The 23,587-nt window shown below is 34.3% G+C and overlaps 1 protein-coding gene across 1 annotated transcript in view; it reads right to left on the bottom strand.

Annotated features, from left to right (window-relative positions):
- Positions 1-10,132: 10,132 nt before the first annotated feature.
- Positions 10,133-23,587, bottom strand: part of LOC145667322 (phospholipase B1, membrane-associated-like) — a 32,269-nt gene continuing 18,814 nt past the window's right edge. Inside the window, exon 3 of the mRNA XM_081734907.1 lies at positions 10,133-10,450. Within this exon, the coding sequence (XP_081591033.1) occupies positions 10,290-10,450 (161 nt within the window). The 3' untranslated portion in view covers positions 10,133-10,289. The remainder of the gene's footprint in view (positions 10,451-23,587) is intronic.

The raw sequence follows: 23,587 nt of genomic DNA, 5'->3' as shown, positions 1-23,587 counted from the left end.
AAGATGCGGTCCTACAGCTTAATGTAAGATCCGAACTACATGAGCTCTCGCCGGCTGATGTTCCACGCCATTCCGCTTATCCAAAAAAAAGCGCTCATATATATATATATATATATATATATATATATATTGGAATATCAGAAACAGCTTCTTTTAGTATTTGATATGACTTTATTATTATTATTATTATTATTATTATTATTATTATTATTATTTGTTAAAGGATATGTTTGTCCAAAAGCATTAAAACATATTTGCCTTCCCGAGCAGTCAACTTCACCCGCTTTCTTCCCATATCTAGTACAAAAGTTACCACATGCTACGCGAATCAGCTTTCAGTTGTTACTGCACTGTTTTAGCCAATCAAATGCATGATATCGCATGACGTCATGTCATAAACGTCATAGTTTTATACAGCTTCCGATTACTCGTGGATAAGTTAATCCTTTCTCACAAACTGTTGGTGCAACGATGTAAGATTCTTATCCAAAGATAAAAATAATCAATGGATTATCTTATCCGATCTTAATCTTCGGTTGGTGCAACCGGGCATAAAGGAAGACAGATCACGTGCCTGACAGGCGGCTGGCCACGAAATTCGTAAAATGAAGATTATTTGATTGTTATCGGCGGTCGGTCGGGAAAAAAGATGAAAGCAAATCCTGCAATTCAAGTTAAAACTGTATGCTAGTGTGCTTCCAGGAATTTACTGCAAGAGTTCGTTCCGAGAAGCTGGCGACAATGGCAATATCATAGCAGGTAACCTAAGCTTTCAAAGAACTTCGCTTGTTCAACTGAATAACAGGAGGATAGTACTCTAGTATTGCAGTTGCAAAACGCACGTGTTCTGTTGACCGTCGAAGTTAGAAATGGCTCCGGTTGCGTCAATTTTATCCGCGAAATTGCGGTCGTGGGTAATTATCACTAGTTAACAAATTTAAACTTTTTGTTTGTTACATGAGAAAAATCACCTGATCTTAAAGAAACTTTTTGCGCTGAATTCGAATATGCACTCGGTTTCTCTCCATCAGGTACAGTTTTCCCGTAACAGAGGGATTTTCGGAAAATTCCCTCAAAAATTTCCCTTTTTCAGATATTTTATTCCCCTAGCTCCTGTCCCCTTACATATAGTAACATAGAAATTATACCTAGGTATACCTTGATTTATATTTAATAAACCCTAAAAGTTTCGTAATAATCGCTTTATTCTTTCTAGAGAAATAAATATATTTGTATGTATACTGTGTGCACTGTTTATTGCACCTGATAGTAATGCTTTCAGATCTCCTGAGTTGGGGTAAAAACAATTTGCTTTATTACTACAAACACAGACATAAAAATGAATATTTACAATAGTCAACAACACACTTGTATTGCTCTCTGTAAATTAGAAACGTGTATAAAAATAGAATGTACTTCCAACGTATATTTTTTTTTAACGTACAGTATATGTATATCTTAATACATATATATATATACAATTCTCCAAGTTTTATCGTTTTGTTCATGAAATGGTTATCAATATTTGTTATCAAATGTAACAGAATGACATTATGACTGATGACAAACATTATGAAGTGAAGGAATGGGAACCTAGAGTGAATTACGTACCTGGAGAATGCAATGTCAAATACCGGTACGGTCCTTTGGTAGATCCTAATAAGATATTACTACCGCCACTTCATATCAAGTTAGGACTTATGAAAAACTTTGTCAAAGCCATGGACACATCTGGTGAAGGTTTCAAGTATTTGCGAGATAAGTTCCCTAACCTGAATGATGCTAAGATTTCAGCGGGAGTGTTTATTGGTCCCCAAATTAGGAAATTAATGCTTGATGATAGCTTTGACAGCAAGTTAAACAGTGCTGAACTAGCTGCCTGGACAGCATTTAAGTGTGTTGTGCGCAACTTTCTGGGCAATAACAAAGCTGAGAGTTACACAGAAATCGTACAGGGCATGATACAGAAATACAAAGAGTTGGGTTGTAGGATGTCTTTAAAAATCCACTTTTTGCACTCCCACCTCAGCTTCTTTCCTGCTAACCTAGGTGCTCTCAGCGACGAACAGGGGGAAAGATTCCACCAAGATATAATGGCAATGGAGAAAAGGTACCAGGGACGATGGGATCCTTCAATGATTGGGGACTATTGTCGGGGTCTTGTTAGAGAATGCAACATTTCTTACAAAAGAAGGAAGTAGTGTACGTTTTTGTAACCCAATGGAAGTTTCATATATTGTGATAGTTTTGATTGTCTTTTCATGACCTTTTGGTACATTTGTATTATTGTTTATTGTAAATTGTCACACTTGTAAATTATATTGTATTATATTTTATATATGTGTTTGTGGTAATAAAGCAAAACGTTACACACAGTATACATACAAACATATTTATTTCTCTAGAAAGAATAAAGCGATTATTACGAAACTTGGAGGGTTTGTTAAATATGAATCAAAGTATACTTAGGTATAATTTCTATGTTAGTATATGCAAGGGGACAAGATCTTGGGGTGTAAAATAAACGAAAAGGGAAATTTTTGAGGGATTTTCCCGAAAATCTCTCTGTTACGGGAAAATCGTACGTAATGGAGAAAAACCGAGTGAATATTCGAATTCAGCGCAAAAAGTTCCTTTAAGAACAGGTATTTTCTTTTATGTAACAAAACCTTTGTTAACTAGTGTTATCGATGATGCGTTTACTACGGACGGTAAAGTGGTGTTGTGCCAAGTGTGTGATAAAAAAATGGATGTTCAATGAAATCTCAGAACAACATGTATGAAGTGCACTCCATGCAAGACATAAAAATTTGCAAACTGCAAAAAATCAAGTACTCTTGGCACAAATGCATCAAGATACTTCAGTGAGTGAGTTTTTCAAAGACTTGTGGCAAGCAATGATAGCAACAAACATTCCTTGGAACAAAGTTCAAGTGCCAAAGTTCAAGTGTCTTACATAAAGTGCTTTTCTGGAGAAGTACTGCGGGAGTCGAATTCCTGACGAATTCACTCTTCGAAAGTGTTATCTCGAAGTTTGTTATAGAGAAGCTATAGATACCATTAGGGCAGAAATAGGTAGTTCATATATTTGGATTTCTGTGGACGAAACATCAGACTTTTCGGGACATTATGTAGCAAATTTAGTGATTGGAAAGTTAAGTGAAGGTGCTCCATCTATGTCCTATCTTATTGCGAGTAAATAGCTGATGTGTTTGAATCATTTCATGATTGATCGCTTTGTAAACGATGGTCTTAAAGTGTTGTGGCCGGGAGGAGTTCAGGAAGAAAAAGTCCTTGTTCTCTATACAGACAGTGCAGCGTACGTGTTAAGAGCGGCTAGAGCACTTACAGTTTTTTACCCTCACTTAATTCATTTCACCTGTATGGCCCATGCTCTTCAGCGTGTTGCTGAAGAATTGAGAGACAACTTTTGCGAAGTAAATCAACTAGTTTCTTCCACGAAAAAAAAAAAAATGTTTGTTAAGGCGCCACAACTTGTTCAAGTTTACAGAGATCAGCTGCCAAACGTGCCACTTCCTCCGGAGCCTGTGCTAACGCGATGGGGCACTTAGATACAGACAGTACATTTCTACCATGAACATTTTCAAAAAATTAAGCCTGTTGTTCATTCATTTCCATCGAAGTCTGCTGTGTCAGTTGGCATTGCTCAGAAACTGTTTAATGATTCAAAAGTAGCGTGTGATATCGCATACATAGACAGCAATTTTGGTTGGCTACCTAAAGCATTGGAAAGCTAGAGACTATTGGGAGGCCTATTTCGGAATCCATGGAAATCATAGAGGATGCAAGGAGACTGCTGCAAGGTGTGTATGGAGATGTAGGAGAAAAAGTTCGAAAGAAACTAAATGCAGTGTTGGAAAGAAACCCGGGTTACGACAGCCTATTGGCAGTGTGTGAGATTCTCAGTGGTGAAATAAGAACCCTCCCTGAAGATATTTCCCCCAACTACACCCCCCTGTTGAAATACGCTCCCGTTACCACATGTAATGTGGAGAGATCATTCTCTGCATACAAAAATATTTTATCCGATCGCCGACAAAATTTTACTTCTGATCATTTGGAAATGTACCTTGTAACCCATCGTGGAACAACACACAGTTGAACTGCAGGTACATCTTTTGTAAGTACTTTATTTCAAATTAAAAATGTTCATTAGTGGAAATATTTTTCAATCTTAGTTCAGCTGGTATTGTTTAAAATAGATAGGACTGCTTTTCCTTGCATGAAATATATATATATATATATATATATATATATATATATATATATATATATATAAACCAATATATTTCGTCTTAAGTTGATTTTAGTATTTAAATTTGTATATGTGTATAATTCATTTCAAGATTGGGCCGTGGTGACGGATGCGCATTTAGTGTAAAAGGTTCTAGATTTGAAACGTGACCATACCACGCCACATGAGATTTCTGAGGTACAAATGAAGTATGTATTGCTTTTCTCAGGGCTTTCCTGTTTTTATGTAGCCGATTCACATCTTCCTTCAATCGCGTCTGATTTTTATTATCCTGCAATCAGTCACGCCAGTGACGTATGGCTGTCTCAGCTGTTCAAACATTTCACTTCATTGGGGGACTTGCATTAAGCAGGATAAAGTGTAGTAGATTTTCCTTTTTATTTTTATAATTCGTTTAAATATTGCATACTCATACGCGTGTTAATATTACGTTTTCATAAATATGTAACATATGTAATATTACATATTCTTATATAATATTACATATTTGTTACATTTTTAAGCGATTTTTGTTACATATTTATGTACATATTTAGGGGGTTAATATTACATAAAAATCCGGACTCTAGTTATAATCTATGGCATTTGAAATGTGCAAAATTAACTAATACTGATATTGAATATATAAAATCTATGAATCAATCATGGAGGTGTAAAAATTGCTCAAAAAACAGACGCACGAGTGTGCACATGGAAGTTGCTCAAGATCCCGATACTCCATCTTTGAAAGATATCTACAAATTGATTCAGGATCTCAAAGACGAAATGACGAAATTAAAAAGCTCTAATAAAGAACCTGAACGTGAACTGGGAAAATCATTAGAATTAGCTCACCAAAAACTAGATGAAAGTACAGCCCTATTAAAAACTCAAACTGAGACAATAAATGCGTGTGTTGATAAAATTGATCAACTAAAGGAAGAAAATTCACTTTTAAAGAAAGAATTAGATGAAACGTGCTTATTGCTTGATGATGTAGATCAATATAACAGGAGAAATACTATTGAAATATATGGAATTCCACAGTTACCGAATGAAAATACTTATGAAATTGTAAAAACGTCGGTCATGCTTTGGACTTAGATGCAAAAAGGGAAGCAATTGATGTGTCATAGATTGAAACAGACTCCAAATCAGCCTGAAAGTGATATTATTGTTAAGTTTGTTAGGAGGGTTGATAAAGAGGAATTCTTGCGAAAAAGGAAGGTTAAAAGAAATTTGAACGCAATTCAAGTTGGCTTTAGTATAGATCAACCCGTGTACATAAATCAAAGTCTAACACGATATATAAAAGATATTATGAGACAGGCTAGGAAAGTTAAACGGGAAAAGGGTTATGCTTATTTGTGGGTGGATGATACAGGTACAATAAAACTGAGAAAAAGGGTAGATGATAGGAATGTATTTGTATTAAAAACACTTGAAGATGTTTTAAATATATAATAGATGGATTGTCATAATGGCATGACTGTTTATTATCAAAATTTAAATAGTTTGAATACTAAAACTAATGAGTTTTATCTGAATAGCTTGTCTTGTGAATATGACATTATTGTATTAACAGAAACATGGTTGGATGATGGAATTACAAATAATGAATTATTTACTGATTCCTATAAAGTCTATCGTACTGTTAGATTAAATGAAAGAGGTGGTGGAGTACTGATTGCAGTAAAAGAGGATATCAGCTCTTATAGAATTGATATGGGTAATGAAAATTAAGTTGTTTGTGTTAGAATAATTTTAAACCACCAAGTACAGTATATTACATATTTGGAATTTATTTTTGTTCTGCATCTAAAATTGAAAGTTACATATCGTTTTATAATTTATTTGAAACAAATTACGAGTGGTTTAATGAAAATGTAATTGTGATAGGAGATTTTAATCTTCCTTTAATCACTGATTCTAACTATGATCTTACAACAGGAGAGACTTGTTACAAAACTATCAGATTTTTTTGAATATTTCTGGTTTGTGCTTAATGAATAATATTAGGAATTGTAATTATAGAACTCTTAAACTAGTTTTTATCGAACTTTGAAGAAAGAATTGAAATCTTCAAAGAAAATGACCCAATGATTAAACCGGATAAACACCATCCTCTATTAATTATTGTGATCAAACAAGAAAGAGTAATTAGCTACATTGAAATGAATATACTATTGAACGAGATTTTAAAGGAGCGGATTTTATGCAATTATATAAACTCCTAAGTGAAGCTAACTTTAATGTTGTAGGTATCTCTTGTAATGTAGAGGACGCAGTTTATAACTTTTATCAGATTTTGAACTCATATTTGATGTAACTGTTTCCAGGAAAAGGATATATGCTCAAAAGAAATATCCACATTGATTCACAAAGAATATTATAGATAAATTAAAATTAAAAGAATATTATAGAAAAAAAAATCCAGAAATAAATTTATGTTTGTACAGACCAGGAGAGAATTAAAGAAAATGATAAATATTGCATGTTCTGGTTTTGTAAAACAAATTAAAAAAAACAGATGTGATATCCATTCTTTTTGGAATTTAGTTCAAAATAAAAAGGGAAAAATGAGACATAATAATAATATACTAAAATATCAAAATAACGTATTGGAAACTGGTAAAAGTATAGTTGATGGATATGCTCAATTCTTTCAATCTGTATATGAAACCTCCCCCCAATATTATGGACTGGCCCACTAGTGATAATATGTTCGTTTTTCATAGTTTAACTTTAAATAGTGTATCCATTAATGAATATAGAATTGCTATAAAGAAACTTAAACCAAAAAAGGCTGGTGGACCAGATGTTATTACCTCCTTATATACTTAAGGCACGCTCTGAACTACTTATGAATCCACTATGCTTCATATTTAATATAATTATAGTTGTTTCCCTACATTATGGAAAACAACTCGAGTATGTCCTGTTTTGAAATCTGGAGATAGTAAAATAATTGAAAATTATCGACCCATATCAACTATTAGCTAACTGCAGAGAATTTCAAACTAGGAGACATTTTGTAATTTTAGTCACTATACTGGATCCGCCATTTTGAATTTTGTAATTTTGACGTCAGATTCTGAATCAACTGTCCTAAAACCCCTGGCAGTATATTTTCTTCTAAATTAAATGATTGTGCATAGAGGCCACCCCTAACGTTCAAAGGGTGGTATCCACCCTTAAATCTTCACCATTGCCGAAACAAAACAACAACAACAACAAATGTGTCGATTATTTTTTGATGTTCTACAAGTGTGCAAAGTTTCATATAATACGCTTTTTTAAAATCTGATTCTTCATATGGCGTACTTATGACAGAATCACACTCCAGAAAAAATCGAACTGTTTCCCAAAATTGTGTGTATCAGGAGACAATGACTGCCTTTTGATGTTATTTATGCTATGGCATCGAAGACTGTTCACAGAAAAGGCTGAGAACCAAACGAAGCGATAATATTTTTTTTTTCAGCTACTAGACTTACCGAACATATCTGCATCAGACTTTCTTCACAAACCTATCCTATATTTGGTACCGGTTAAGAATAGCCCGTTAAACAAATAGTAACTTTACTGTTAAAATGTGTGAGTGCATATGAAAGAGGATTGTCTGGAACAATAATTTCCACTGTCAAAACATGCATGTATAATGTAGGAAACCAGTATTTTATGTTTGGAAGTTTAATGTTCAATTTATTTGTATAATTGTAAAATCTTAAAATGAAAATATTTCTATATAGATTATCTATATATGCACTTGGAAGTTTGAAGCTTCCTTCCTAAAGAAAATAGTCTTCATAAGAAAAACTGCTACATACGAAACAAATGCTCAGCTGATTTTGTATATAGTTTTTAGAAAGCAAAATTCAAATTAAGAACATAGACTATATTTGAAAATAGCCTATTGCAAATAACCATGCCAAAGGATATGTATTAAATACAAATTATAAAATAATTGACACCTGGGACGCAATTACATTTCTATTCAAAAATCATTTGCGTAGTGATTATAGATTATTGTAATTTGCGTCAATATAAATTACTCTTTACAATGAAATTAAACTAATAATAATAACTATAGTGATTTTTTTTTATCAGTTGTCCTATTCAATATCATTTTTGAATAATATCAGTAGCATCAAAGTTGTTAAAAAATGTAATATTAAAGAAAAGGTTCATAATATCTCAATAAATAAATGAGAAAACAGAACGAAATATGAAGAAATTTAATTCGCTCCTCTCCAATATTACAAAAGGATATCGAAGTATACAGGGTGTCTCAAAAGTCCCTTGACATAGGGTAAGTTTGTTATCAGAGTTACAACAAAATGTAAAAGTGGAAACCGTCTCCAAATATGATGTTTTCAACCTAAAGTGAAAGAATGTTTTAAATCGGACGAGCCGTTTGGGCTGTACACTCTTTATACGCTCAATATTAAACGAAAATGTAACGTTGACATTTATCTGGACCCACAACTTAAGTGAATCAAGTTACTGTCTTTTACACTAGTGTGTCGATGGCCAGCCCCCATTTCAAACATGCCCCCATTCACCATACTCTTACAAAATTTATTCAAGTGTAATATGTAGTAGTTTTAGATATGATCTTTACGAATCTTTAGCGCTATGAAGAGCTCTGCGCTGTGCGATATGCTACTTTCTTAAGTGCTACATAACTACGTGTTATGGTATTAAGTAATGATATACTCTATGTTGTAGCAGGTCCAGGTGTCATAAAATCTCGCTGCTGAAAGGTACGCTAAAATCATATCAAATATAATATGTCTAAATTCGTCTGTCTTAAGTGGATCTAACATAAATCCTATATTGACATTTCTTTGATCATGTTCTCAAGAGCAACGCATGACATTGATCAACATCATTTTGTTAAGGTCAATGAGTTCTATTGATTTGTGTAGGTTGGGACAACTTTTTCGTCTAAACAGTAAAAATATTATAGAATTTATGAAATGCGAACAAAATAACTTGAACTGTTTGTTGAGATAATCGTCCGAAAAAAATCTGAAATGAAATATTTGAGTTTTACGTCCCACGCTTATGCTGGTTAGGCTAAAGGAGACGGTGATAATGAAAAATGAATGAAATAGTAGAATGAAGAAAGTTGGAGGAAACGGGAGAACCCCAAGGAAACTTACGCACACGTTGTTTCTCCACCACAAAGTTCACTTGGCGGGGGCTGGGAATGAACCCGGGACCCCAAGCACCAGAGGTGAACACTACCATTGAGCCACCGCGGTCCCTCGAAAAAAATCTTTTGGAATTTTATAAATGATGACGGTATATTATAGTGTCTTTATGAAATATTTATTTACGGAATATAGGCACATATAGAATTTGGGGGGGGGGGGAGGTTCTATAAAATCACAATTTTTCGATTTTTACCCACCAACAAACTACTTTCATTTTTAGCATAAAATGAGAATATTTTTCACGGGTAAAAGAAAATTGTTTATGGTCATTCAGAAATGAGATGGAACACATAATAGAATTTTTTATTTCCATAATCAGATTTTCTGTCACTCAAAAGTTAGAATAAGAAAATTTGCATTTGACTTCCTTTTGCAGCTACTTTCCTCTTTCGTCTTACGTCAGTCATGATTGAAATTCTTTGAAAGAATGCAGTAGGATTTATTAAGTTATAAATAAATATACATAACAAAGTTGCATTTACATGTTTGTGATATAAATTACCAAGACAATTTTTTTTCTTCAGGATTGAACCGTCTTGTATTGATTTTAAATGGCACTGACGATAATGTGACTGTTTTTCACAATTAGGTTTCTTCTTATACACTAAAATCTATCTTTTCCAGCTTTAATTATGCAAGAGATCTCCAGCTAACACTGGTGTCCAATTTGCAGTTAGCAATTATCAATATCAGCATTATTTTATTTTTACATATAATTCCTAAATAAATTTAACAGGTTTTACTGTTTTTAGACACTCAAAGGTAGATTTACATTTTTAAACATGAATGTCTTGAGACACTTTTTTGAACATTTACCATTGCCGCCCAGTTTCCAGATAGATCTTGGTATTTTTGTTGGTGAAAAAGAACGGAGCTTCTTCAGTTGGGCACTTCAAATTAAGAAGTGACGTAGGGAATCCCTCTGATTTATTCCCAACAGGCTCCAACATAACATTCCACAACAACTGAGCAGCTGAAAAACATTAAATTATAATTAATATTTAAAGTGCGAATATGTCTAATATACATAATGAATTAAGTTTTGTAATTAATTTTGCATTTGCTATATTAAAAGAGGTACATATACAACCAACAGTTACACAGATCATTGTGAAAATAGCAACACAAAAAAGTGTAAAATTCCGGCCAAACTCTCAGGCTTTTTTTTTTTCTAATAGTGGGGGATGATATATTAACGATTATATTTTTAGTAGGATGGCTGAGCATAGCCTTCGGAGTATCACCAAAAGAGGACAGTTTGACCAGTACTAGGGTAGTGCAATGTGGTAAAGTGGCTATGAAACATGTAAGAAAACGTCATTATGCGTCGTCGACATCGAAAAGCAATCAATGTCAACAGATGGTTGCATTCGAACGAGGTCGCATGGTCGACCTACGGGAAACTGACTTTTTGAGCTTACTTATTAAATTGTTAAGTCTCTAGGAAAATTGAAAATATGACTTACTAAGGATCGAAGTCAGATACCATTATCAAAATACTATGCATTTACATGTTGTTACAATGTAGGTTCAGGCAGTAGTGGATTGGCCACCGAAGAAGTAGGCAATTGCTCAGTGTGCCTTCCCCTTTTATGGCGCCCCCGTAGAAAATCTAATTAATAACGAAAATGAAATGAATAAATCTCCTTGAAACATTCACATAATTTTTCTGGAATAATACAAAAATAATTCGCGTATTTTGTGAATCTTTTGTTCGTAGTCGGTATCCAGACGGGTGGAAGGTTGACTAACCTGAAATTACTGTTGTATTGCCGAGTCGCCACGGCTGTCTTTCGTACTTAAATGTTAACCCTCAACTGGTGTAGTGAATTTTTAGTGCATACTTATTGACGTGAGGTCCCTGGGACCCCTTATTAATTATTAAATATTAAAAGGAGCACAACTACTTTTGAAAGACAAATTTGTTTTAAATATACATTGTAGCTATAGGACATAATGCACCATAAATATAATAAATATAGCAATATGCATGGATATAACATACTCAAACCAGTCTGGTATATGTTTTCTAATGTGAATATATGGCTACACTAACACTAATATGTAGGGATGCTCACGAGACAAGATTTGTGGGTGTCTCGTCTCGAAAATGTGCTGTAAAAATGATGTCTCGACTCGAAAAATTTATATTTTTCTATTGGAAGAGCCGTGTCTCGACTCGAATTTTGTCAGGAAAATCCTGTCTCGACTCGTCTCGTGCGCATCCCTACTAATATGCAAATTATAATAAACGAACTCCTCAAAATTATTATCAATGGAAGGCAAGACATTTACAAATTTATGAAATTTTTGAAGTATATATTAGTTTCACCAATTTTGCAAAGGTCTGTTCTACCTTACTTCTCACTGCATCACTTTCTGACAGGAAACATGTAACAGGTAATTAATTTTTTTTCTGTAAATTCAGAATCATACACATTTACACTAGATGGGCCAGGTTTGTGAAATATATTGAACGAGAAAAAAGTGATTATAAAGTTTTCAAAATGAATAAAATATGAACACTGGCAATATCCTTCATGGCTAAGCGGTTAGCGTACGCGCCTTTGGCGTGGGAGACCCGGGTTTGATTCCCGGCGGGAGCTCATATGGTTCGGATTCCACGTTGATCAGTAGGTACCGTCTCATATAGCCTCGCTGCTGAAAGGGACGTTAAAATTCAAAATCAACTCAACTCATGAACGCTGCCCTGGAACAAAATAGTAACACAATTAGTGACGTGTGGTCCCAGGGACTCCACTAACTACAAGGAAACGTGACAGTGACCTCCGAACTCTACAACTACTTGTAGCCAATTGGGAGCGAGAAAGGTACTAGGAGTGGCAAGTATTTAAGGCCAATCGTCTGCTAGAGGGAGAAGAAAAAAAAGTTGTTCGGTGTCCGTGGGACCTCATGTCACCAATTAAGGGTTAAAATAAAACAGCATCTTGATACTCTTCTGAGTCAGTGTTGCGGGTCTTAAGTTGTGTTTCTTGTCTATTGGTGTTAGTGTAGGTCTATGTGGTAGATGGATTCATGGATAGCTATAAATAATTTCAAGGAGGTAAGCAAAGAAGTGCAGCGATCACAGAACCAACAGAATAGTTTACCATATTGGAAATATTATTGTATGCATACTGAACAGGTAGCTGGAAAGTAAGATAGAAGAGATGTTAGTGGAAGATCAATTTGGATTCCGGAAAGGAAGAGGCTACAGAAATGCTACTGGGTTGATGAGAATTATATCAGAACGAGTTCTTGATGTAAAGGAAGAGTTGTGTTTGTGCTTCATCGACTGACAAAAAGCTTTTGACCGGGTCAGTTGGACGAAACTTCTGAAAATATTTAAAGAAATTAGTGTCAACTGCAAAGACCGACGACTCATTCGCAACCTGTACATAAAGCAACGAGTGAAGCTGCGCTTGAATGAAGGAGAAACTAATAGTGTGGAAATTGGAAGAGGAGTCAGACAAAGATGTGGTATATCGCCCCAATTATTTAATATTTACAGTAAACGTTTAATTGCAGGAATCATTAATGGGAATCTCAAGATTGGAGGGCAGATCATCAATAAGATCAGGTATGCGGATAATGCGGTTATTATAACCAGAACCGAAGAAGGGTTGCAGGAGATGATTGACAAAATAGCTGGCACTGGGAAAGTATGAAAATCAACATCGAAAAATCGAAAGTCATGAGAATATCTCGTGAAAACACGCCCTTATGGATCAGAGTAGAACAAAGAGGACTTGAAGAGGTCGATCATTTCAAGTATCTGGTAGATATTTTGACGAGAGACGCTTATTGTACCAGAGATCAGGTCAAGAATTGCTATAGCCAAAGAAGCATTCAACAAAAAGAGATCACTCTTAACTAGCAGGCTTAATATTGGATTTAGGAAGAAGTTGGTCAGGTGCTATATATGGAGCATTTAACTGTATAGTTCAAAGACGGGACACGTCTTGCGAAGAAATTGTTTTTTTTTTTTTTTAATACCGTCATAGAAGGAAAGATGGAAGGAAAGAGAGAAATAGGAAGAAGAAGAAGAACACAACTAATCAATGATTTGAAAAATAGAAGAAAATATTGGGAGTTAAAAGAGAAGCTGAAGATGGAGAAAGTGGAAGAAACATTTCCAGTCCCAAACCTTAAACTGAAAGAGAAAACCTCATTAGTCCCAGGACCTACTAAAAGGCAGAATAACAATATTAATAAGTTGGTTTCAAGAGTCCCCCACTTTTCTAGCAATCGGTGTGGGTCACTTTCAATATATGTGTTAACATACTTTTCATGGAGCCAATGAAACCCTGGATTCAGATTCAGGATTTGGTTTAGGAATGACTTAAAAAGTAATTTTGACAACAATTCACTTTTTACAAAATGTCACATTTTTGCATATTTTAAAATTAATGAAAACTAATAAAACATAATGATAATTTTGCCTGCTTACCGCTATTCCTCAGTGACATGGATGTTTTGTAATATATCAAATGTGGATGTCTTTAACCTTACTCAACATAAGATGTGTCCAACGGACCCCTAAGTATGAAAAGTTGTTTGTAATTTCTTTAGTTTTGATTGAAGACTCATGCTATTCCATGGATTCCTCTGGAAGCCTAAGCAGTGTTTTTGACCCGTAAATATTCTAAGGAATGTCCCGTAAATATTCCAACATTTTAAAGAAAAAAATTCAGAAAATATTAAAATATAATGTAGCCACATAAAGTGGGTCCGATGCACCTTCATATAAGGTGCTCAATTATTAGAAAGTGTTTCTGAGTGATATTTTGGAAGCTGACCTAACAAGAAATTCTTTCCTATTACAACGAAATCATAAAATTCATAGTAATATAAATTACTATTAAAAATTAATAGTAATATAAAATTAATAGTAATATAAATTCTATGAACTCAATGAAATATACTGCGCGATTTGTCACGAGAAGATCCACTGAAACTTCTAAACACTTCACTAAACCTTGTATTTAGCAACACTCAACAGTACACAATACAGAAATATACACATGTAACAATAAACAACGATAAGGGAACAATTAAATTATCAATAATAAGTAGTAAATAACCGAACATGATTGCAATTGCAATTATTGTGATGAAAATCACTGTACGTAAACGTATTTTTATTTGCGAATACATTATATGCTTCTGTTATGACCTGGCAGCATTGTGGCGCTGTCGATGTAGTATTCTTGATAGTGTTTGTATTCCGTCTTTTGTTTGCTTTGTTTTCACTACAGAATGCTTTTTGACTAAGTTTTTTCGGTGTTATTATTATTATTATTATTATTATTATTATTATTATTATTATTATTATTATTATTATTATTATTATTATTAACGTTTAGTGAGACTTTGAAGATATCACATCATCTTTTTATCGGAAGACATTTGAAGAATTTTGACATTTCTACTGACGAAAACGATAGTCCTGTTCTTAATGTGGGAGATTCTGATTTCGATTATGTATGCAGTTCTATTTCTGGAGAGGAAGACAATCTTTCTGAAGCAGTGTTGCCACAGTGCAAGCTCCGGAATGGGCTGAAAAATAGTACCAAATTGAAAGAAAAAGGGCTGAGTTCATTATTTTGTACTAGTGTAATACAGACGCTATAACACAAAACTAAAAGAGGTAAAGTTCTAGAACACTTCCCCCTTTTCCAAAAGTCCAAATCAAGAAAGTACTCTTTTTAAAAAAATATTCAAATAGGAGGACCCCGAACAAACGCGGAAGTAGATTAAATTTTTTCGCACGTAGGAACTATAACACAGGCAGCAAATTAAAAGGGAAAACAGTTATCATCTTCGGTATGTATTGCAAGGAAACCAAACGCGCCTCTATTTCAAAGTAACCAATAAATCGAAACGGTATTATGGCCATATATGAAAAAATATTTCAAACGAGGGACAAATCAATCATCTTCGAGTTCGTGTGTAGACGGTAAGTTATAATAAAATATTAAAATATAAAGTATTGCACCTTATTCTCGCTTATTTGTTAAAGGGTACTGAATTGGGTAGAATTGTACCAACTTTTTCACAAAAGGGGCTGAAAATACCAGCGTGGTACGAACGGGCCAATGAATGGCAAAAAGGGCTGAATTTGGTACAATTGTACCAAATGTGGCAGCGCTGTTCTGAAGACCTGGACGATATTCCTGATGAGATTGGCATTGTAGGTAGTGCCGAGATCATATTTATAAAATTGCCTCATATTTATAAGTCTAAAGTGTAACACAATTGGATTGTGTTGGGTTCGGTTCCTGTTCACGGCAATTATTCTTATGACCGGAAGAGTTTAATTCTTACCCGATCCCATTCGGGATAACCAATTTTTATAACTCCGCTGGAAACAACTTCTGTCCAATACGGCTTACCTGTGGTGGCCTTTAGTAATTGGCGTGAAGAAGACATTCGCAATACAAATAATAATACTACAACAGAAAGTGCGCAAACCTCCAAGTTGGATCTCGAGCCAAAATACTATTTCATTGAGGTTGCGGCTGCGGATGCCCACCATCCTTACCACGCCTGCTAGTATCAGCGGAATAAGTGCGAGTCATTGGACATATCATCCAGCCACTCTGTAGTGATTGTGCAGAAATACTGTAAAGGTAATTGCACATAAAGAAATAAATAGTGTGTAAATTTTATTCGCTTAACACAGGTTTATGATACTTACGTTTACAACATTACAATATTTTATTAATGATTTATCTAACATGTACCAACACACTATAAGCCCAAAACTTTATTAATGTGTAATCTATATGAAGAAATTATTATATATTTTTATGTTATTCTCTTTCTTTCTTTAAGGAAGATGACGCACTACGAATGCCGGCTAAATTTTATATTACGTGATGCACTAGTATTAAACACACGCCATTTAAGTATCACACTTAACCACACTATTAATTGATGGATTTTGGGGGGGGGGATCATGTAATTATTCTTACGAAGAAGATTTCTTCATGCTTCTTGTTCCTCGTTGATCAGTCGTTATTTAGCTTCCATGGGAATAATTACTTTTCAATTCCAAGCGGAATTCACCCTTTTCCTTGTACAAGTTCTTTGCTCATGCCTCGTTACTTACGTGATTTCACATATTAAACGTTGTCTTGGTATACGAACATATTTTTTGTGTTAAATTTATATTTATATACCTGCGCAGATTTAGATCACTCTTTTTATTATCAAACTTATTAAATCTTCAATGATTGCGAGGCAAAACCTTGATATTGTTCTCGGGCGTCACTGTAGTAGAACCAATCTAGTCCACCATAACCACTTAGAGTACCTTTCGCGGCTTTTTTTGCCTCAGCGTCAATATCTTTACGCTGAGCACACCAGAAAAGATTTTATAAATATTCATAATAAATATTCTTCATCAGAAATACAAATATCAAAGAGCGTTAAATAAGTTTGCAATTAACACAAAACAATTAAAGTGTTAAAAACAGTGAAAGTATATTACGATGGCATTGGAATTCGAGGGACTATATTTTCGATTGTCATAACCACTTTACACCTCCTTTATTCGGTGGACAGGAAGCACGAGTCATCACTCACAGAATTGCCAACTTATACAAAGATAAAACCAAAACACAGTTTGCGTCGACGAACAGTACATGAAGCCTCATTCCAATTCAGCCAAGAGTAACTGGGAAATTTAAAATGGAATGGGAGTGAGGGGGGCTACACGCTCACATATGGCGTGCGATATGGACGATGATCTTCTTTGAAGATTATCAGAACCCTGGGATCTTGCGTTTCTTCTTAAATTTATTTTTCCGGTTATTATTCCTCTTGTTTCTTCCATTATTAACATTTGATTCATTATGATTCACTAACACTTTCCACAAACGTAGATGGGCTTTTATTTTATGGGCTATTTATTTTAAATGGGCTTTTTTTTCTTTTTTTTTTGTGTGTGTGTATATGCGAAAATATAAAATTACATTTGTTTTTATAAGACAAGATTTCAATATAAGTTGAATAATATTGATTATCTATTATATTTTCATTTTATATTATATACTATTCATATTCTATTTACTAACATCAAACTAATATATTTCTTTCACCATTACTTAAATCATAAAATTTTCTATTTTTTTTTTTTTTGTAAGTATCTGACTCGTATTACTACACCTCACACTAAATATTCTTATCATACTGAACACATAAAATTTTCAATATTTTGAGAAAAATGACACATGAAATGCAAAAATAACCTTTTCATCAATATATGCTTCCTTATAACTAATTCTCAGAATAACTCCTAATAATGTAATATTTCCATTCTTCAAACCTTTAAAATACAACATTTAAACAGCATTATTAATTAGTTAATTAACTTTAAACACAATACAATAATACAGTAACACGGATATATGAAATGAAATCTTTCATTCGTGAACAAAATTTTAAAACATATTACATATTAAAAACTTTATTTCACACAATATTAAGTAATATACGTTTTAGTCGAGATTTAATAAAATTTGTCGGCGCCTTAAAGATTCACAGCTAAATTTTTACAACGTAATAATTCAGTTATGATTCTCTCTGATCACTCGACAGGATCTGCCTGGCTAAATTTCGAAGAAACCTACCCACAATGAATTATTTGTTCTACCTCCCCGAGATGAGGCCGAATTAAAGAATACAAGGTTAAAAACTTAAAATAATAAAGAATGGGATTTACCAAAATAGCTTACTCCGAGCGTTAAAAACATGTTACATTACCCAATACACATAAAAAGGGGGGGGGGGACCTCATCTCCATGACTTGGCATATTTCTTTGCTGGTTTTTCCATTGCTTTGGAAAAGAAATATCAACGGCCATCTGGAAGTCGCATAGCGGGTCACAGATGCCTGCATATATCATATGAAACGACTTCTTTCTTTTTTTTTTTTTTTTTTTTTTTTTTTTTTTTACATTCCTTGCACTTGTTCATTTAGTGCCACATAAGGATTCTGTAGATTTACTAACGCAAATTCCAACACATCGGATGAACACAAATTTTTACAGTACAGAAAATTCAAATACTTATCAATATCTAGCAATTTCTCCAGTATTTTATGTATTCGTTGGTTATTACTTCTGGATTGAACACTTTGAGATAAACATACTGGTGTTGTAGTTAATGCATTGCAAAGAACAGTTTCAACACTGCTTTCTAGATCTGAATTTTTAAATTCGTTTGAAATTACATCATGGTATTTCTCAGAACTATGTTTTACTGCAAGATTTAACCAGATTTTACGAGTTTGTTTCGTAGGTTTCCACACCTTAAGTCTATCTACTGAATGTGAACCAATTGATTTACCAGTTAAAGGATCTAACAATTCGAACACCTTTTCTGAATTGGAGGGTTTGTTAACACAAAGATAGGGTCCCTTGAACACATTGAAAAATTTGGAAATTTTCTTGTCTGTTGCGGAACTTAAGTTTGTCTGTTTCAAAAAAACCAGATCATTCACCTGTATTTTGTGTTTACTCTCCTGTTGTGAGTTATACCTTTCATTTCGCTTTCGGATCACTTCTTTTCTTTTAAAATCTGCCATTACCAATTTATTGTCCCAACTTTCATTATCGTTTTCATTCGTATCATTCGTAAAAATGCCAAAATGTTCGAAGATAGGTTTTTCAGCCTGTATGTTCAAATGTAAACTAGCTGGACTCGCGCCAAGACTGCTAGATATAGAATAGTTCAGCAACACAACGACTTGTGGTATAAATTTCTCCCAAGAACCATGATCATCTTTACAAAATAGTCTAAACAACCTGTTCGTGTCCCGATGGATTCTCTCCACTGCGTTCGACGCCGGATGGTAAGGCGTTGAATAAAATATCTTAACACCATATTCTTCCATTTTCTGTTTGAAGTTTTTAGAGATAAAACAACTACCGTTGTCCGCCAATATAGCTGAAGGTATTCCTAAGTGCACGAAATACAATGTCTCCAAACATTTAACTACGCACTTCGTAGTAGCGTTCCGGATCGGATAAAGAACAAGGTAACGAGTAAAGACATCCAGAACTGAAAGTATAAATTTACACTTTGAGGGAGATGGCACAAGAGGTCCGATAATGTCAATCGAAATTAATCTCCTAGGGCCTTTCACCTGTATGGTTTCTAAAGGTCTAGCTGGGGGTCGAGTATCGACTTTAGTTCGTTTACACTCGAGACAATCGTTAATATAGTTCATCACGTCTCGCCGCATAGATTTCCAATAACAGATCTCGCTGATGAAGCTTACTGTTCTTTCGCACCCGAAATGTCCACGGTTATTATGCATTTCTTCAATTACCAGATTTACTAAAGATGGTGGGATGCAAATTCTCCAACTATTGGGAAAGTGAAAGTTCTTATACAACAGTATACCATTTTCTAGTTTGTAGAATTTTTCTACATTTCTGTTTTGCATCTTACTATAGGGATCATTTGGTTTCTCCAGGAATTTCATGATTTTACTGTACTCAGGGTGTTCCTTTTGTTTTTCAATTAACTCTCCTGGTGTGAGATTTCTGAAGAATGATGGAAGTACTTCTAAATTGTTTATGTCCAAAATTTCACTAGGAGGAGCTAAAACTATCCTGGACAATGCATCACTAGCCACATTTTCACTACCTGAAATGTGCGTTATTTCTAAATCAAATCCCTGTAATTCAAGACTCCACCGAGCCAAACGAGAGTTCCAATGGCGAATTTTATTCAAAAACACTAATGAGTTATGGTCTGTGTAAACTTTCACGTGATGGCCATATAATAAATGTCCCCATTTACGTACGGCTGTAACGATTGCATACGCCTCTAATTCTGTGATAGTGAAATTTCGCTGTGCACTATTCAAAGTTTTACTGTAGAAACCAAGTATGTGTTTTTCACCGTTAACTTCTTGAAATAATATACTCCCCACTGCTACCAAGGAACTGTCTGTCACTAGACAAAAATCGTGATCTAACAGCGGATGATTTAACAACACTTCTTCAGCTAACGATGCTTTTAACTGAGTAAAACTTTGCTCACATTCGTCCGTCCAAACCCATTTTTTATTCTTTTTCAGAAGTTCAAACAATGGATTGGCTAAATGAGCGAAATGATATACAAATTTAGAACACCACTCGAACAAACCTAACACTCGCTTAAGTTCCTTTACATTTTTGGGACGAGGCAATGTTCGAATTGTTTCTACATACGACGGATCCTTTTTCACGCCTTCAGGTGTGACTACGAAACCAAGAAATTGAAAACTCGTATTGCAAAATGAAGATTTCTTTAAATTTACAGTCATATTGGCTTCTTCTAATTTTGTAAACAACAAATTTAAAATTTCTAACTGTTCATCAAAAGAAAATGTTGGTACAGAAATATCATCGATGTACGTAACTAATTTATCAAACAATGCATGACCTAAAACAACCAAAAGACAAGCCATTAATCCTACACCTCCATTTGCATATCCAAAAGGAATAGATGTAAATCTATACATTTTCCCATTCCATGAGAATGCCGTATAATCTCTACAATTTTCAGAAATTGGAACTTGTGTATAACTTCCTACTAAATCAATGTTTGATACGTATTTAGCACCCTGAAATTTTAACAACAGATCATCAATTTTATTTACCTTTAATTGTTTTATTTTTACATGCTTGTTCAAGACAGTTAAATCGACTACTACTCGCATTTTACTAGTGTTTTTCTTTGGCACGCAAAAGATTGGGTGAGAATGGATTGACACACAAGATTCTATTACGCCACATTGTAACCACTCATCGATTTGCGAATCAATATGTTCTTTAAATTTATATGGTAATGTATACTGCCTTTTAACCAAAGGTTGATCAGTGTCTACCTCAATTTCATATTCAAATTTGGTACAACGTCCGGGAATATTTTTAAAAATTTTCCTATGTTTCAACAACAATTTGAACAATTTCTCTTTCTCAAAATCAGACAATTGTGCTTCCATAACCCTTTCCCGTATTTCTGAAATCGGAACAAATTCACTTTCAATTTTACTATCAAATGTATTACAAACTGCAGCTCTATCTACCGATTTACAATGCGATTTTTCGATCTCACAGTCTATTTCTGAAATTTGCTGTGAATAGTAATCAAACAAAAATTTATCTTCGTTAGCAACTTCTAGATTTAACACTTTCATTTCTTTTTCATTACTACAAGAATTACGAACTTTATTATAAGCTTGATCAGAAAGAACAACATGATTAACCCATTCTTTTTCTAATTTTTGTTTTTCACTGACCAAATTATTTACTATGGGACACTCTACATTTACTTTTCCAATCTCAAATAAAGTTTCTGATTCATCATCGCTGTCGCTAGTAACATTCATTTTAGCTTCAATACCAACTTGAGATACAAAATTTACCTTCTTCTGTACATCACCTTTAGTCAGAATTTTTGTAACTTTCATGTTGTCAGCTTGACCACCTAGCATAGGTACGTTAACAATTTCTCCTTCCTTTTCAACCGTAATAGAATTATCACCAAAATCTATCTTTGCCTTGGATTGTGTGAGAAAATTTCTACCCAATAAGCATTCAGTATTCAAATCAGAGACAACTAGCACACGTACGTCAAAACTAACTTTCCCTATTTCAATACACAATATTGTTTCACCTTGCACCTGTTTCTTTTTCTTACCTGAAAAATCCACCAACAAAATATGTGGAGCTGGTCGCAAGTGAGGGTGTGATATGATTGACGCTATACGTTTCCATGTCTCTAACGACAAAATACTAACCGAAGCTCCAGAGTCACACAAGGCTACTACTGGTTGATTTAAGATCTGTACTTTTATTTCAGCTGACCTAGCTTGACTATTAAATTTCTGTTCTTCATCACTACTTTCAGATGAATCCGTGTCCCAGCTTACAACATTCACTACATTTTTTCCAATTACAACAACCTCGCATTGCGAATCATTGAGTGCATTTTGACTTTCAGTACCAAACTTACCATTTACATTACCAACTCTGCCAACCGCACTCGCGTTGGAGAGCAACTTTAGTTTAAATGTTGATCTTTGTTTTGTGGAAACATAACTCTTGGGCTATAATACGGAAATTGTGGTGCAGATTGAGTATATGTAGACATTGGCTGTGTTCGGTTCATGCCTTCATCATGGTTACTATTTACAAAGCTCACTCTTTCGTTTTGATTTGAATTTTCATACTCGTGATCATCTTCGTAATTACTACGATTATTACCCTGACCTTCATTGCGATCATTATTCCTTCTGTGATCATTCTTACCTTTGTTCCAATGGAACTTTCTCTTGTTCGGAGTTCCCTTTCTTCTGGGTCCGTCAAACTTACCTTTACCTGAGTTTTTGTGGTTTTCATTACCATAACTTCCCCTCTTATTAAAATTCTCGTAATTCCCTTGCACTTCGTCTACCTGATTGACACGTACAGTTCTACCATGAAAGTTGTTTCTATCGTTAGTATTTCTGCTGTCATAATACAGTGCTTCAAGATTTTGTATAGCGGTTAAAAATGAACTGAAGTCTAAATTTGGGAACAATGCTAACTGTCGTCGGTAAGAGATGGGGATTAACTGTTTAATCGTATTTACAATGAAAGTATCCGGTATATTAGGTGACAAACCCCGTATCTTATTGAACCTTTTGTGAACAAAGTCGGTAACAGTACCATCAGTTTTTGGGTTGAACGCTTGCGATTGCAACACTGAGAGTTTGCTTGCGATGACTTGTTCAGAACCAAATTGAGCTTTGAATTCTTTAGTGAAATCTTTAAATGAACGAAATGTACCTAGTTTTGACTTGTACCACTCCCGAGCGTTACCGATAAAAATAAACCCTAATACATCTAAATATTGGGATTCAGGTACGTCTACAGCATGCGCTGCGCTCTTAAACTGCTCTAAAAACGAAGTTGGTGACTCGTCATCTTCTAAACCAGAAAATTTCGGGAACATTTCGATGTCACCGTGACGCAATATTCGTCGTTTAGCCCTTTTTACGTCACCCCTATCTGATTTTCTTACTTTAATACGCTTCTTTAGTTTTGTTGTCTCACTAGCTGTCGAA

The sequence above is a fragment of the Thermobia domestica genome, chromosome 1 (assembly GCF_964235325.1).
Source record: "Thermobia domestica chromosome 1, izTheDome1.hap1.1, whole genome shotgun sequence".
Lineage (NCBI taxonomy): Eukaryota > Metazoa > Arthropoda > Insecta > Zygentoma > Lepismatidae > Thermobia > Thermobia domestica.
This window is presented reverse-complemented; position numbering and strand designations above follow the sequence as displayed.